At 41.6% G+C, this 16,085-nt stretch overlaps 1 protein-coding gene across 4 annotated transcripts in view; it reads left to right on the top strand.

Annotated features, from left to right (window-relative positions):
• Positions 1–3,560: 3,560 nt before the first annotated feature.
• nicn1 (nicolin 1) overlaps positions 3,561–16,085 on the top strand; it is a 28,028-nt gene continuing 15,503 nt past the window's right edge. The window contains exons 1-4 of one of the 4 annotated variants that reach the window (XM_078203096.1): positions 3,561–3,693; positions 6,865–6,938; positions 11,532–11,668; positions 13,724–13,909. In XM_078203096.1, the coding sequence (XP_078059222.1) occupies positions 11,537–11,668; positions 13,724–13,909 (318 nt within the window). In that variant the 5' untranslated portion in view covers positions 3,561–3,693; positions 6,865–6,938; positions 11,532–11,536. Of the gene's footprint in view, positions 3,694–6,763; positions 6,939–11,531; positions 11,673–13,723; positions 13,910–16,085 lie in introns of all 4 variants that reach the window. The other 3 variants (XM_078203103.1, XM_078203095.1, XM_078203113.1) reach the window with 3 other exon arrangements.

Here is a 16,085-nt window from a genome sequence, read left to right as displayed (position 1 = left end):
AATTCACCAAAGGTCCTTAAACAGCACCTTCCAAACCCACAACCACTTGCATCTAGAAGGACAAGAGCAACAGATAAATGGGAACACCACCACCTGCAACTTCCCCTCCAAGCCACTCACCGTCCTGACTTGGAAATATATTGACGTTCCTTCACAGTTGCTGGGTCAAAATCCTAGAATTCCCTCTCTAATGGTATTGTGGGTCAACCCACAGAACATGGACTGCAGCGATTCAAGAAGGCAGCTCACCACCACCTTCTCAAGGGCAACTAGGGATGGGCAATAAATGCTGGCCAGCCAGTGGTGCCCATGTCCCACAAATGAATTTTTTAAAAATTTGGTGTTCCTTCATGCTCTAGTTTGGACCTGGAAATTTTTAAATCAATTTCACTTCCAATTCTATCACCTTCACATGGTCTATCTCTGACACTTCTCTTCCTTTTCTTGACTCTGTCTCCATTTCTGGTGATAGACTGTCCACCAGTATCCATTATAAGCCCATCAACTGTCATAGCTACTACCTTGACTACAGCTCTTCACACCCAACATCCTGTAAGCATCGTAGCTGTGAGGGACAGCTCGGTGGATAGGATATTAGTATGTAGATAGGCTGGAAAATTGGGCGGGGATCCTGGATTCAGGATTCAATCCTGGACCGGGGAGCGGCGCGGGCTTGGAGGGCCGAAGGGCCTGTTCCTGTGCTGTATTGTTCTTTGACTCCATCTCATTCTCTCAGTTCCTTTGCCTCCACCACATCTGTTCTGATGATGCCATTTTCCAAAGTGGCGCTACTGATAAGACTTCCTTGTTCCTAAATCATGGTTTTTCACCCAGTGTTTGACTGGGCTCTCAACCATGTCCAACCCATCTGCCCGGCCACCCCCTCCCCTCCGTCCCAGAACCAGGATAAGGACCCCTCCCTTGTTCTCACTTTTCACCCCATGAGCCTCCACATTCCCGCCAACTCCAGCATGATGTCACCACTCAACACATCTTCCCCCTCAGTCCCCGTCAGCATTCTGCAGTGACTATTCTCTCAGGGACACTCTGGTCCACTCCTCCATTACACTCAACACCTCACCCACCTCCCATGCAATCACAGAAGGTGCAACACCTGCCCCTTCACCTCCTCCCTGCTCACTATTCCAGGTCCCAAACTCTTTTCCGGTGAAGCAGCACTTAGAATCATAGAAACCCTACAGTGCAGAAGGAGGCCATTCGGCCCATCGAGTCTACACCGACCACAATCCCACCCAGGCCCTACCCCCACATATTTTACCCACTAATCCCTCTAACCTACGCATCTCAGGACTCTAAGGGGCAATTTTTAACCTGGCCAATCAACCTAACCCGCACATCTTTGGACTGTGGGAGGAAACCGGAGCACCCGGAGGAAACCCACGCAGACACGAGGAGAATGTGCAAACTCCACACAGATAGTGACCTGAGCCGGGAATCGAACCCAGGCCCCTGGAGCTGTGAAGCAGCAGTGCTAACCACTGTGCTACCGTGCCGCCCACTTCACGTGCATCTCTTCTAATCTGGTCTATTGCATTCACTGCTCCTAATGCAATCTACATCAGAAAGACCAAACACAGACTGGGAACTGTTTTGCAACACCCTTGGCCCATCCGCAAGCAGGACCCAGACCTTCCTGTCGCTTGCCACTTCAACACACCACCCGCTCCCGTCCACATGTCCGTCCTTGGCCTTTTGAAATGTTCCAGCGAACCCCAACGAAAACTTAAGGAACAGCACCTCATCTTCTGATTGGGCACTTTACAACCTTCTGGACTGAACATTGAGTTCAACAACTTCAGAGCATGAACACTCTCCTCCACATTCACCCCATTTCCATTTATGTTACTTAATTTGTTCTTTTCATCTTATTACCTCATATTTGTATTTCTCCACTTCTGAAATCTCTCGCTCCATCTGGTCTTCCTAACCCCTTCCCCCCAGAGTCAACTGCCACATTCATGGGATTGTCCTGTCATCTGTACCTTTGTTCTGCCATTCACACATTCCGATCACTTAATCGACACTCTTAGCACCTTTAGCATCATCGTTTACATTCCTTTTGTCCAATTACAGTCCCCCCTCCCCAACCTTCAGTGTAAATTTATTCTATTGTCTGTCTTTAACTCTGATGAAACACTGGCTCTAGTCTCTCTCGATGTGGAGATGCCGGCGTTGGACTGGGGTAAACACAGTAAGAAGTCTAACAACACCAGGTTAAAGTCCAACAGGTTTATTTGGTAGCAAATGCCACTAGCTTTCGGAGCGTGCTGCTCCTTCGTCAGGTGGAATGCCTATTCTCTCTCCACAGATGCTGTCGGAGCTGCTGAGTTTTTCCAGCATTTTCTGCTTTTCCAGCATCCACAATATTTTGTCTTTATACATAAGAGCATAACTGGTCTTGGAATTTGAATGATAGCTCAATTCAATGTTAATACTCTAATCATCCATCTCAAGGGATGCATTTAAACCATTGCCAATTTCTTCTTTGCAAAACAATGGCTAAAAAAGCTGCTGATCCTGAGTGTGTTGATGATTGTCAGAGGATACAACAGGATATAGATAGATTGGAGACTTTGGTATAGAAATAGCAGATGGGAGTTTAATCCAGACAAATGCGAGCTGCTGCATTTTGGAGGATCAAATTTAGGTATTTATACTGTAAACGGCAGAACCCTTAGGAACATTAACATGCAGAGGGATCAGGGCATGCAAGTCCACAATTCCCTACAAGTGGCAACACAGGTGGCCAAGGTAATTAAGGCGGCACATGGCATGCTTGCCTTCATCAGCCAGGACATTAATTACAGGAGCTGGGAAATCATGCAGCAGCTATAGAAAACCTTGGTTAGGCCACATTTGGAGTATTGCATGCAGTTATGAAATTAGGTTTAAATGCAGTAAAAGGACTGGCCAGTACTTCTGGCCGAAACTAACATTGGGCAAGGAGGATTTTTTAAAAATCAACTGCTGAATTCAGATCAAGGTCAGTCCACCCAGACAAAAGCACCAAGGCAACAGGAACTAACTACCTGAGCTACAGCCCAGTAAATGATCACTTTACAATATTGTTTTTTAAAAGATAAAGTGCTTCTGGTAGTTTTCAGGATCAATTGCCCTCTTTTCCTGAGAATTTCCACATGATGGAAAAAGCTGAATATCAGAGAATTGATGGTATTGATTACATTTCATTCACCATTTGAAAATAGAAACATATATGATAAAATAGAGAGTCCAAAAAGGCTGGTTAAACAAGGCTGACTTGTTACTCATTATTATTTAAAAAACAAAATAACTGCGCACTTTTAATTTAAAAGACAGGCGATTTGTTCTGCAGTGAAACATTAGGCAGCGAGCACTGCGGTTGGGTTGTGAACTTTTATAATCTAAACTCTTCCTCTGCAGCTTCTGAACGCGGCTCGCCGCCTGCGCCCTATTTTATAGTCAAAGGGTCACGCGATTGACGTAACGTGCCGCGTCATCTCACGTCTCGGTCGCCCAACACGCCGGCCGATGATGTCAGCGTTTGGTTCCGCCCCTCTGAGTCACGTGGTCTGTCGCCATGGGCGCGCTCCGCCTCCAACCTGCCGATTGCTTTAATCAATGAATCCCGTTTGTTTGGGTTAAAATCGGGAAATATTCACCATCATTTATTCCAAAATTAGTAAACTGACGGTAAGGTATACTTTTATGATGCTTTGTAATTTTCTAATTATGTCAACACTGGTGGAATTGTGTGAGTTTTAAACCCAATCTTCTCTGATCCCAATGGGGATTCTCAGACCATTGGATTGTTTATTATCCAAAGGTTTCACCATTCTGGATACATTATAATAATACCCGAGATATTAAATGTTTATAACATTCTCCCTCATTTATTATATCAAGAAATCTTATTACATTGGGTAATAAAGCTTAAAGTTCACAAATAATTCCACTTCCCAGTAAAATAAATCCCCCTTTTCCCTTTCTCATTTCCCTCCATATGTACTGACACACATTTAAACTTTGGGTGTGAATAACTGCAGTTGTCAGTTTGGCTCATTGGAGAAGGTTTGAGGTTCAAGTCCAAAGATGTGCGAGTTCGGTTGATTGGCCATACTAAATTGCCCCTTAGTGTCAGGGGGATTAGCAGGGTAAATGCATCGGCTGGAATTTTACTGTCCTGCTCGTCACGGGAATCAGAGCAGGCGAGAGGCGGAGCATGGAAAGGTCGGTTGACCATGGGCGGGATTTTACGGTTTCGGGATGAGCGAGGCTGTAAAATACCGCCCATCGGGTTACAGGGATTGGGCCTGGATGGAATTGTTGTCAGTGCAGGCTCAATAGGCTGAACAGCCTCCTTCCGCACTGTAGTGATTATAAGCCAAACTGTAACAAGCAGTTCATAATCTAGATTAAGACTGAGGTGCAGCCATATTTCAAATATGAGGCATCATAACTCAGCATAATATTCTCTGCACCGGTGTCCATGCACAAGATGATCCCTGCATATCCTCTGATTCCCCATTCCTCTTTACGCTGTTACACTGAAACCAATTACATAAAGCCACCCAATGCTGCCCTAAAATCTGTCTAAAGTGTATGGGCGTCTGGCAAATTGAAAATGATGTGGAGATGCCGGCGTTGGACTGGGGTAAACACAGTAAGAGTTTTAACAACACCAGGTTAAAGTCCAACAGGTTTATTTGGTAGCAAATGCCATTAGCTCCGAAAGCTAATGGCATTTGCTACCAAATAAACCTGTTGGACTTTAACATGGTGTTGTTAAAACACTTAAATTGAAAATGACCATGGATTGACCTAACAAGAAAGGAAAATGAACTCTTTTAAAGCATGAGACAAATAATGGAACTGTCTCCCAAGGCTATTATTTACATCACTTGACTAATTTATTTTATATTTATTTCTACAAGGGCAAAATACTGCATATGCTGGCAATCTGAAATAAAGACAGTAAATGCTGGAAATACTCAGCAGGTCTACAACTTCTGTGGAGAGAAAAACAGAGTTAATGTTGCAGGTTGATGACCTTTCATCATAACTGGGAAAGCTGTGAATATGATAAGCAAGGGTTCTTTTATTCTTTGATGGGATGTGAGCGTTGCTGACAAAGCCAGTGTTTGTTGCCCATTCCTAATTGCCCTTGAACTGCGTGACTTACTAGACCATTTCAGGGGACAGTTAAGAGTTCACCACAGTGTTGTGGTCCAGAGTCACATATAGGATAGACCAACTTATTATGATCCTTGACCAGACTCTTAGTTTGAAATTCAATACACATGCTTTAATTTGATTTGATTTGATTTATTATTGTCACATGTATTAGTATACAGTGAAAAGTATTGTTTCTTGCGCATATACAGATAAAGCATACCGTTCATAGAGAAGGAAACGAGAGAGTGCAGAATGTAGTGTTACAGTTATAGCTAGGGTATAGAAAAAGATCAACTTAATGCAAGGTAAGTCCATTCAAAAGTCTGATGGCAGCAGGGAAGAAGCTGTTCCTGTGTCGGTTGGTACGTGACCTCAGACTTTTGTATATCTTTCTTGACGGTAGAAGGTGGAAGAGAGAATGTCCGAGGTGTGTGGAGTCCTTAATTATGCATGCTAACAGAATAAAGCGAAAGATGGCACAGGTTTTGAACAAACAAAATAAACTTTATTATACAATATCAGAAATATAAAACTATTTACAACATCAATCTTATACTCTACCATTCAGGATTAATATGAGATACATGTGAATTAACAGGCAAATTGTGGTTGAACACACTACACTGCACACTAAATAGAAAATGCGACCAGTAAACGCTTTGAGACAACCAATCTTATGGGAAGTGAGAGATTTTCTGCCTCCCCCCACCCCCAGCATGTTTTGCAGTGGCAAAGGCGGCCTACCATTGGCTAGTGGTGGAATCTTCCAGTCCCATTGTTCACACCCTTCGCTGCTGGGGAAAATCCCACCTAATGTCTCTCTCATAAGGGATTCCTCTCTTCACCTTTAAGCATCTGGCTTTGAAACTCTCTCAGAAGTTGATTCAACTCAGATGGCATCAACAATGGCCCACCTTGCCAGGTTTCAATCTCTCAAGGTTCTCGACTTACAAGCATAATTTCAGGTCTCTTGCTGTGCTGAGCAGAACACTTCTCCAAATGCTCAAACAGCCTGCAGAGTGGAGTCACCAACCTTCTGCTACCATCTTCGATCTTAGTCCTCTTCACTTAAAGCCTGCTAACCGCAGTCCATTTCCTGTTTCAAACCTCTTTACTCTCTTTATAACTTAACTGGAACCTTTTCCTGTCCCTGCCCCTGTCTTGGACTCTTTTCAAAGGCATTCTGCTCCGAGTCATTTGACGTGGGTTTTTGCAACATTTTCCCTTTTTTAGTTTTTTTGTACGGGTCTGTCCTGGGCCTGAAAAACTTAAAATGCTGAGCTGGAGTTTCTGACCTTTTGTTGTCCAATAAGGTAAGCGTGACTTTCAAAACAACAGGTAAGGACAGCATTAGTGAGCCAGGTGAGTTATTACGACAATTGATGGTAGTTTCATGGTTACTATTACTGAAACTGACTTTTATATTCCAGATTTAATTAATTGTATTTAAATTCCGCTGGCTGTCGTAATGGGTTTTGTACCCATATCCCACCCCTAACTCTGCATCTCCACAAATGCTGCCAGATATGTTCAATATTTTCAGCATTTTCTGTCAACTTTATTACTAATTTAATTCTCATCTATCCAGCGACAGTGAAGAAATGAAAACATGTTTCCAAGTCAGGATGCTGAATGCCTTGGAGGAAACTTGCAGGTGGTGGTATTCACATGTATCTGCTACATTTCTAGATGGTACATGTCACGGGTTTCGAAGGTGCTGCCTAAGGAGCCTTGGTGAATTCCCGCAGTACATCTTATAGACAGTACGTACGGCTGCCATTGTTTATCAGTGGTGGAGGGATTGTCTGTTTGGAGAAGGGGTACCAGTCAACCAGGCTGCTTTCTCCTGGATGGTGTCAAGTTTCTTTAGTGTTGTTGGAGCTGCGCTGATCCAGGCCAGTGGAGAGTATGTAATCAGACTACTTGTAGATGGTGGACAGGCTCTTGGGTGTCAGGAGAAGTTACTCACTGCAGGATTCCCAGCCTCTGACCTGCTCTTGTGTCCATAATATTTATATGGCTGGTCTATTTCAGTTTTTGGTTAATTCTAACACTCCCCAGGATGTTGATGGTGGGGGATTCTGTGATGGTGATGTCATGGAATGATGGTTAGATTCTCTCTTGAAGGTAGTCATTGCTTGGCATTTGCGTGGCACAGATGTTACTTGCATTTATTGGCCCAAGCTTGGATATTGTCCCTGTTGCATTTGGACATGGACTGCTTCAGTATCTGAGGAGTTACATATAGTGCTGAACATTGTGCAACTATCAGCGAACTTCCCCACTTCTGACCTTATGATGGAGGGAAGGTCATTGGTGAAATTGCTTAAGATGGTTGGGCCTTGAACACCACCCTGAGGAATTCCTGCAGCGATATCCTGGGACTGAAATGATTGACTTCCAATCACTACAACCATCTTCCTTTACACTAGGTATGACTCTAACCAGTGGAAGTTTTTTTTCCCATGATTCCCATTGGCTCCAGTTTTGCTAGGGCTTCTTGATGCTATACTAAAATCAATTTGTTCTCAATCTTAGGGACATATTTAATCCATGATGGGCTTCCAGTATCATATTTGTGCTGTCAGTATGACTCCCCCTTTCCACCATCATAACCCCCTGACATCACTGGAGGCAGTACAACAAAGGTTCACCAAATTAGTCTCTTAGATAAAAAGATAGTCTTATCGGGAGAGGCTGAGTTTATTTATTTATATTATTTATTTAATTTTTATTACTTAACTTATTTATCAATTTATTTATTTTCTGGAGTTTAGAAGAAACGTTGAAAATTCTGAAGGTGCTTGACAGGGTAGATACTGAAATATTGCTTCCTCTGACTGGGAAATCTAGAACAAGAGGGCACAGATTCAGAATAAGGAGGTGATAGTTTAGCAGTGGAGATGCCAACATTGGACTGGTGTGGGTACAGTATGAAGTCTCACAACACCAGGTTAAAGTCCAACAGGTTTTTTTGGTATCACGAGCTTTCAGAGCGCTGCTCCTTCCTCAGGTGAGTGGGCTCACACATCTGATGAAGGAGCAGCATTCCGAAAGCTCGTGATAGCAAATAAACCTGTTGGACTTTAACCTGGTGTTGTAAGACTTCCTACTGTGATAGTTTAGGGCTGAGACGAAGAGAAATTTCTTCATTCAAAGGATTGTGAATCTTCAGAATTTCCTCCACCAGAGGCTTGTGGATGTGCCATCACTGCACATGTTTAAGGCTGAGATGACAGATTTATGGTCTCTCAGGGAATTACATGATATGGGGAACAGGAGGGAACATGAACTTGAAACCTAAGATCAGCCATGATGAATGGCAGTGCAGGTTCGACAGGCCATCTAGTCTTCTGCTCCTGTTTCTTATATTCTTATGTCACCCCTGTGTGAGCTCATTTGCTGCTGAAATCTTCATTCATTTTGTTCTATTATTTTTAGCTTGACTATTCCAACAGCCGCCTAGCTGATCTCTCACATTCTACTTACCGTGAACTTTGAGGTTCTGCAAAATTCTTCTGCCAACATCAAGTGCCATTCGCCTATCACTCCTGTGCTAACTAATTATGTTGACTGTGATGATAATAGTGAAATTGATATATTCATGTTTGAGGGGCTTATTTTAAAAAATCAGCTTTATGCTACAGGCAGTCAGCATGTTTGGCGGGAATGCAGCTCAGATTTTGGGAGAGAAGGCTAATTACTCATTTCAAACTTGCAAATAGTTATATTAAGTAGAGTTATTGGACTTCTGTTTAGTTAAGTTCCCCTGGGATTTCGGATTAGAGTGATTAACAGGGTTATGTGATGTGGTTTGTATGCAGTCCTGGATCTGTAGCAGAGAGAAAAAGGCTTTTGCAGAAAGGAGTTGGAGTTTGCAACTGAAGCCTGGTTGAATTTAGAAAGAATTTGCAGACTTCTGGAACTGCATCTCTCTCTCAAAGCTCCAAAACTGTTCACAAATGTTAAAGCAAGTATGCCTGGGTTTGCTAACAATTTATTTAGAAGGGGATTTGCATGTCTGAAGCTAGAAAGTGAAGTTGCTTCCTTTCATTTTTAATTATTGTTCAACTGTTAATAGAACATAGAATAGTACAGCACCGAACAGGCCCTTCGGCCCACGATGTTGTGCCGAGCTTTATCTGAAACCAAGATCAAGCTATCCCACTCCCTATCATCCTGGTGTGCTCCATGTGCCTATCCAATAACCGCTTAAATGTTCCTAAAGTGTCTGACTCCACTATCACTGCAGGCAGTCCATTCCACACCCCAACCACTCTCTGCGTAAAGAACCTACCTCTGACATCCTTCCTATATCTCCCACCACGAACCCTATAGTTATGCCCCCTTGTAATAGCTCCATCCACCCGAGGAAATAGTCTTCGAACGTTCACTCTATCCCCTTCATCATTTTATAAACCTCTATTAAGTCTCCCCTCCGCCTCCTCCGCTCCAGAGAGAACAGCCCTAGCTCCCTCAACCTTTCCTCATAATACCTACCCTCCAAACCAGGCAGCATCCTGGTAAATTTCCTCTGTACTCTTTCCAGCGCTTCCACATCCTTCTTATAGTGAGGTGACCAGAACTGCACACAATATTCCAAATGTGGTCTCACCAAGGTCCTGGACAGTTGCAGCATAACCCCACGGCTCTTAAACTCCAACCCCCTGTTAATAAAAGCTAACACACTATAGGCCTTCTTCACAGCTCTATCCACTTGAGTGGCAACCTGTAGGATAAAAGTTCACTAGGTAATTCAGAAGCAACTGTTAATGGTAAAGCTGCTTCATTTATTAAGAGTTACGTTTAAACTGAGTTATTAAATAAAGTTTGCTTCACTATAAAAAAATCCCTGCTTTGTCAGTGGAATCATTCCTGGGAGAAAGTATCCTTCCCTCACATTTATTACCAAAATAGGAAAATTGTTGTGGAGTAGTCTGGCTTCCTAAGGTAACTTGGGGTTCTGGTCTGGAACCCTAACAGCTCCCAGTCACACAACACCTTCATTTTAAAATTCTCATCCATGTTTTCAACTATCTTCATGTCCCCTACATACCGTATCTCTGTTATCTCCTCCAGCCCCACAATCCCGACAAGATATCTGTGCTCCTCTAATTCTGACCTCTTGAGCATCCCCAATTTTAATTACTCTAACATTGGTAGCTGTGCCTCTAGTTGTCTTGTCCTAGAATGCCCCACAAGAGGAAGCATCCGCTCCACATCTATTTTATCCATACCTTTTATCATCTTGTATACCTCAATTTGATCTCCCCTTATTTTTCTAAATTCCAGAGAGTCTTGGCCTAAACTGTTTAATCTCTCTTCATACGACAAACCCCTCATCTCTGGAATCAATCTATTGAACCGCCTCCAATGCCACCACATCTTTCCTCAAATAAGGGAACCAAAACTGTACACAATACTCCAGGTGTAGCCTTACCAATGTTTTGTATAGTTGCAACAATATTTCCTTCCCTTTTATCTTCTATTCTTTTAGCTATAAATGCCAACATTCCATTCGCTTTCTTTATTATCTGCTGTACCTGCATGCTAGTTTTCTGTGACTCTTGAACGAGGACACCCAGATCCCTCTGCAGCAGAACACCCCAAAATCTCTCCCCATTTAAATAAGTCGCCTTCCCATTTTCCTGACCAAAATGCATGACCTCACACTTATCCACATTAAACTCCATCTGCCACATTTTGGCCCATTCTCCTAACCTATCTATATCCATTTGTAAAGTTCGTATTTCCTCATTGCAACTTATTGTCCCGCCCATTTTTGTGTCATCTGCAAATTTGGCTATTGAGCCTCCTATCCCTGTATCCAAGTCGTTAATATAGATTGTAAATAGCTGGGGCCCAAGGACCGAACCCTGTGGCGCCCCACTAGTTACTTCTTGCCATCCAGAAAAAAAAACATTTATCCCGACTCTGTTATTCGATAACTTATTAGAATAATAAAACATCATTTGTTGACTGTTCATTATGGTGCAAAGATTTTTGATGTTTAATGTTGGGCATTGATAGAATACACTAATAAATTTAATGGATTGACTGCGGGAATCTGAACTTCCTTGTCAAAATTCAGCTGAATGTTATAATTGAAATAAGCTTTTCGTAGCATTTATTTCCTACGCAATTTTCTCCAGCATGCTTTGTAGATACAATATAGATTGTAGATCTAGTAGATAGAATCTCCTAAAGAAAACTAGAGGCTTAGAATTCCAATTGTGAACATCTTCCAACTTGAGTGGTTTAATATCTTGAAGCACTATCCAATTATAATGTTTCTCCCATTATTTCACTGACCATTTGGATGTATTTAACACCAATCTCCTGTTTTGTACACCCAGCTAAAATGGCAGACGAGAGCATTGCTTGTATAATCAAAAGTCCGATTGCACTACAGGCTGGCAATGTGAAAACAGACTTGGCAAAACCTGGAGTGCTTGTAATTGAGGTGACTTTTCCACGGGAAAGAATCATTAATGTACGTGAGTCCTGTGCCTCTCAAATATATTCATTATTAAATGCAAAACTCAGTTTGGAAATATTACTGCTTTTTTAAAACTCCATATTGAAGTATATAATCAGGTTGTTGTACTCAAATGTCTAAGTGGGGGGTCTCAATGGTTAGGTTGATAGCTAACCAAATGAAAGTGACAAACCTTGGTAGAAGTAAATTTTAAAGGGTGTCTTCAGGAGATAAGAGAGATATTGAGCAGTTGAGGGAGGAAATTCAACAGCAGCTGATGGGACAAAAATACAGGCAAAGCGTAAAATTCCAAAGGCAGAGGAACAAAGAGTTCAGAAAAGTAGGATGGTCAGAGTTGGAAGAGGTTATAAAGGTGCGAATGGATTGATGGTTGATGCAACCTTCAGTCCATAACTATTTAACATTTTTGTCTAATATTTAATGCTTAGTGCAAATCAGTGTGTAGAAAAAAAATTTAAAACTCCAAAAATAGAATTACATTGGATATACAGCACAGAAACAGGTCATTCAGCCCAACCATGCCAGTGTTTATGGTTCACTCGGGTGTTCTAATCTTCTACTCTCTTCTCCCTCGTGTACTCGTCGAGTTTCCTGTCAAATCCTGTGTTAGTGTGTTCCACATTCCCACCACAGTGGGTAAAGAAGTTTCTTCTGAATGACCTAGTGAACTTTTATCCTACATTGAATATTCTTAACAAGAGGAAATATTCTCTATCAGAAACTTTCAAAATTTTGAATTACTATTAAGTCATGCTTCAACCATTTTTCAAGAGAAAAGAGACCTAGTCTTTACTGGGTCTTCAATTCAACATTATTGTTTAGTGCCATTCCCCTGTCTTTTTCCCATATCCCTGCACATTGTTTCTATTCAAACAATCATCTAATGCCCTCTTGAATGTCTGAATTGAATCTGCCTCCACCACACTTCCAGGCAGTACATTCCAGACACCAACCACTCACTGTGTGAAATGTTTTTTCTCGCATCACATTTTCTTCTTTTGCAAATCACTTTAAATCTTAAAGTATATAATCAGTATGTTGTGTTCAGATGTCTAAGTTGAGGTCTCTATAGTTAGATGAAATCACAAGCAGGAATGGATTTTCAAGATCTATCCTGTTCAGTCCCCTTATGATTTTGAATATCTCTATCAACTCAGTCATAGCCTTCCTCTCCAAGGAGAACAGTTCCAACTTCTCCACTCTATCCTGATAACTGAAGTTTTTCATCCCTGGAACCATTCTTGTAAACCTCTTCAGCACTGTCTCCAATGCATTCACATCCTATAATGTGACACCCAGAATTGTACACAATACGTTCCCGATATGTATACGCGTACGTTTCTGGTATCATCTTTGTAAATCTTCTTTGAACCATCTCCAGTGTCTATATCCTGTTTATAACATGGCAACCAGAACTACACTCTGGTCTCTAAGATTGATCTAACCAAGATTTGACACATGTTCAAAGTACAGTCACAGAGAACTTCTTCATGACTTTAATGAGGCTAACTCTAAACTACTGTTCTACACCAATTGCCAACGGTGAAACTTATTAGTGAAAACCTGTAAGCTTTTTAAACTGTCAGCCTTTCTAACTGGGAATTGAGGGCAAGGAATAAGAGTTTTTAAAGAGAGGACAAGAAACATGAGAAATTGAAACAAAAGCTGACCTTTACCCCAAAAGTCTCTACCATCAGGATTGACATTCCCTGTTGCTGGGATAATGCTATATTTTATTCTGGAGCAGTTCTTTATAATGTGATTGAATTGTAAACTGTAGGTGTTGGTTAATAAACCCGAGTCACATCTAATCTGTTGTACAGCAGAGTAAATCCATTATTCACCCAGTTCTGCTCTTTTTCTCTTGTAAAAATAGAAGAATAATCTTAAACCATTCCAGATTTATCATATTTTACTTTGATTGAAATGTTCCAGTCACTTGTCTAAATCATCTTTTCCTGAACGTTTATCTCCTTTGTTGGATGAACTTGTAATTTCATCCATTCAACTCTCTCTTAACACGGCGTTATTTTACTCTTCACTGACCAGCTTCGGACAATCACATTTAAGAATTATTACACTGCTTTCTTAACTGTACGTCTTCAACGACGGGTGACTGCAGAGTCTGACAGGAAGCTGTTGAAGTGGAAGACCTGCATCCGGAACATGTGTCTGATGCCCAATCCCCACACAGAGAATGGATCACAGGATTACTTCTCCATCGCAAGAGATCAGGTAAGGGTCAACTGTAAATTTCTTTGATGTTACAGCCTGAATATTCTTATTATTTCATCTTAAATCTTTATGATATTTAGGCTACTGCATATCAGATGGTTGAACAAATCCAGAATTGGTTGGCAGTGCAGTTTCACCTATATTTCCTGTTATTACACCAGGCTATTACACCAATGTGATATTTTTCAATTTCTCAGACAAACCTTCTTTTGATTTGCCAAACTATGGGCAGTGATTCTGCATCCACTAGGCATTAGATTGGAGAATACCTTAACACATTTTACGACAACTTAAGTTGATTAGGAACAGAGATGCACAGAATAATTCAGAAGTTAAAGCCCAGTAATCCTAACTTTCCCTGCTTCTGGTGGACTTGGATAGGTTTGCAGGCTGGTCCTTCAACAGTTGTGTTATGGATAAAAAAACACTCAGAGCAGTCTGGAGTAAATTGAAATGAGGAAATTTTGTTACAAGCATGCTTCAGGGAATCAAAGCATCTCAAAAAGCAGTTACTGTGAAGTACGTTTATACACAATACAGCTTAAGCTGGCTGGATGTCCAAGAGTATTCTGTCTGTTCATGGCCTTCATATGTCAATATATGAACAAGGAGCAGGAGTACCACCCCCCCCCCCCCTCCCCAAAGCAACCACCTTGACTCAACACGATCCCCTCCTCTGACCCCACCCCATCCAAACCCCACTACACCTCCTGACCTCACCCAACACTGGCCTCATGTTTAATTCACTCATCCAAAATGGCAATTATCTACTTTTATTACTGTTAGACACAGAATAAAAGAGACTTTAACCAGGATTCTTTCAAAAAACTTAGAATGATTGATTTATTGTAAACCAACAAATCTTCTTTAAAACAAGTTGCAAGAATCGGTTAACAAACAATTGTACTATGAATGTTAAACTGTCTATCTCTTTTCAAATTCCTGATATGCTTATGTGCGTGCACATGTACACACACAAACAAGGGACAGATAGGAGTCTCTACAGAGTTGGGCTGTTGGACAGTAGACTTTATATTAAAATAAATAAATTATATTAAATTTCATAGGGTTTTGATGCTGCTGATCTGGAGTTCCCTCATGATCCTGCCCATCACAGAGACATGGTTGAAGGAGGGGCAGGATTGGCAACTCAACATTCTGGGATATAGAATCTTGAGGCAAGACAGAGGAGGAGGCATTGCATTATTAATTAAGGAGTCAGTTACTGCAGTAAGGAGAGATGATATCTTGGAGGGGACATTGAATGAAGCTTTGTGGGTAGAACTTAAGAATAAAATAGGGGCAACCACATTGTTAGGTGTTTATTATAAACCTTCAGACAGTCAGGGATATTGAGGAGCAAATATATGCACAATTCACGGAGGTATGTAAAAACAATAACAATAGGGTAATTATATTAGGTGATTTCAATTTTCCCAACATTAGCTGGGATATATATAGTGGAGCTTGGATGGTGTAGATTTCTTGAAATGTGTACAGGAGAACCTTTTAGATCAATATGTAGGGGGTCCAACAAGTGAAGGAGCTGTGCTGTACCTAATTCTGGGGAATGAAGCCAGACAGGTGGTTGAGGTGGTGGGGGAGCATTTTAGTGATAGTGATCACAACATGGTACCATTTAAGTTTGCTATGGACAAGGAAATTGACAAGTTTCAAAAAAAGTTTTGGTTTGGGTGCGAGCGAAGTTTAATAAAATAAGGCAGGATCTGGCCAAGGTGGACTGTGAACGGAAACTAATGGGGAAATCTACAGAAGACCAGTGGGGAGCATTCAAAAAGGAAATGGGAAGGGTAAAAGGAAGGAATGACAACCCCAGAGAACCATGGATGACCAGAGATATTCACGATACAATGAAAAGGAAAAGAAAAGCTTTAATAAGTACAAAGGGAGTAGATCAGCAGAGGCATCAGTGAAGTATAGAAAGTGCGGGGTGGAGCTTAAGAAAACAATTAGGAAAGCAAACAGGGGATATGAGAAAGCTCTGGCTGGTAAAAGTAGGGAAAATCCCAAGATATTCTATAAGTATATCAATGGGAAGAGGATAACCAGGGAAAGATTAGGGCCCATTAGGGACTGAGGGGGAAATCTGTGGGTGGAGCCGGAGGACATTGGTAAAGTGTTGAATGAATACTTCACATCCGTCTTCACCCAAGAG

This window comes from Mustelus asterias, chromosome 3 (genome assembly GCF_964213995.1).
Source record: "Mustelus asterias chromosome 3, sMusAst1.hap1.1, whole genome shotgun sequence".
NCBI lineage: Eukaryota > Metazoa > Chordata > Chondrichthyes > Carcharhiniformes > Triakidae > Mustelus > Mustelus asterias.
Note: the sequence above shows the minus strand (reverse complement) of the source record. Positions and strands in the feature narration are given on the sequence as shown.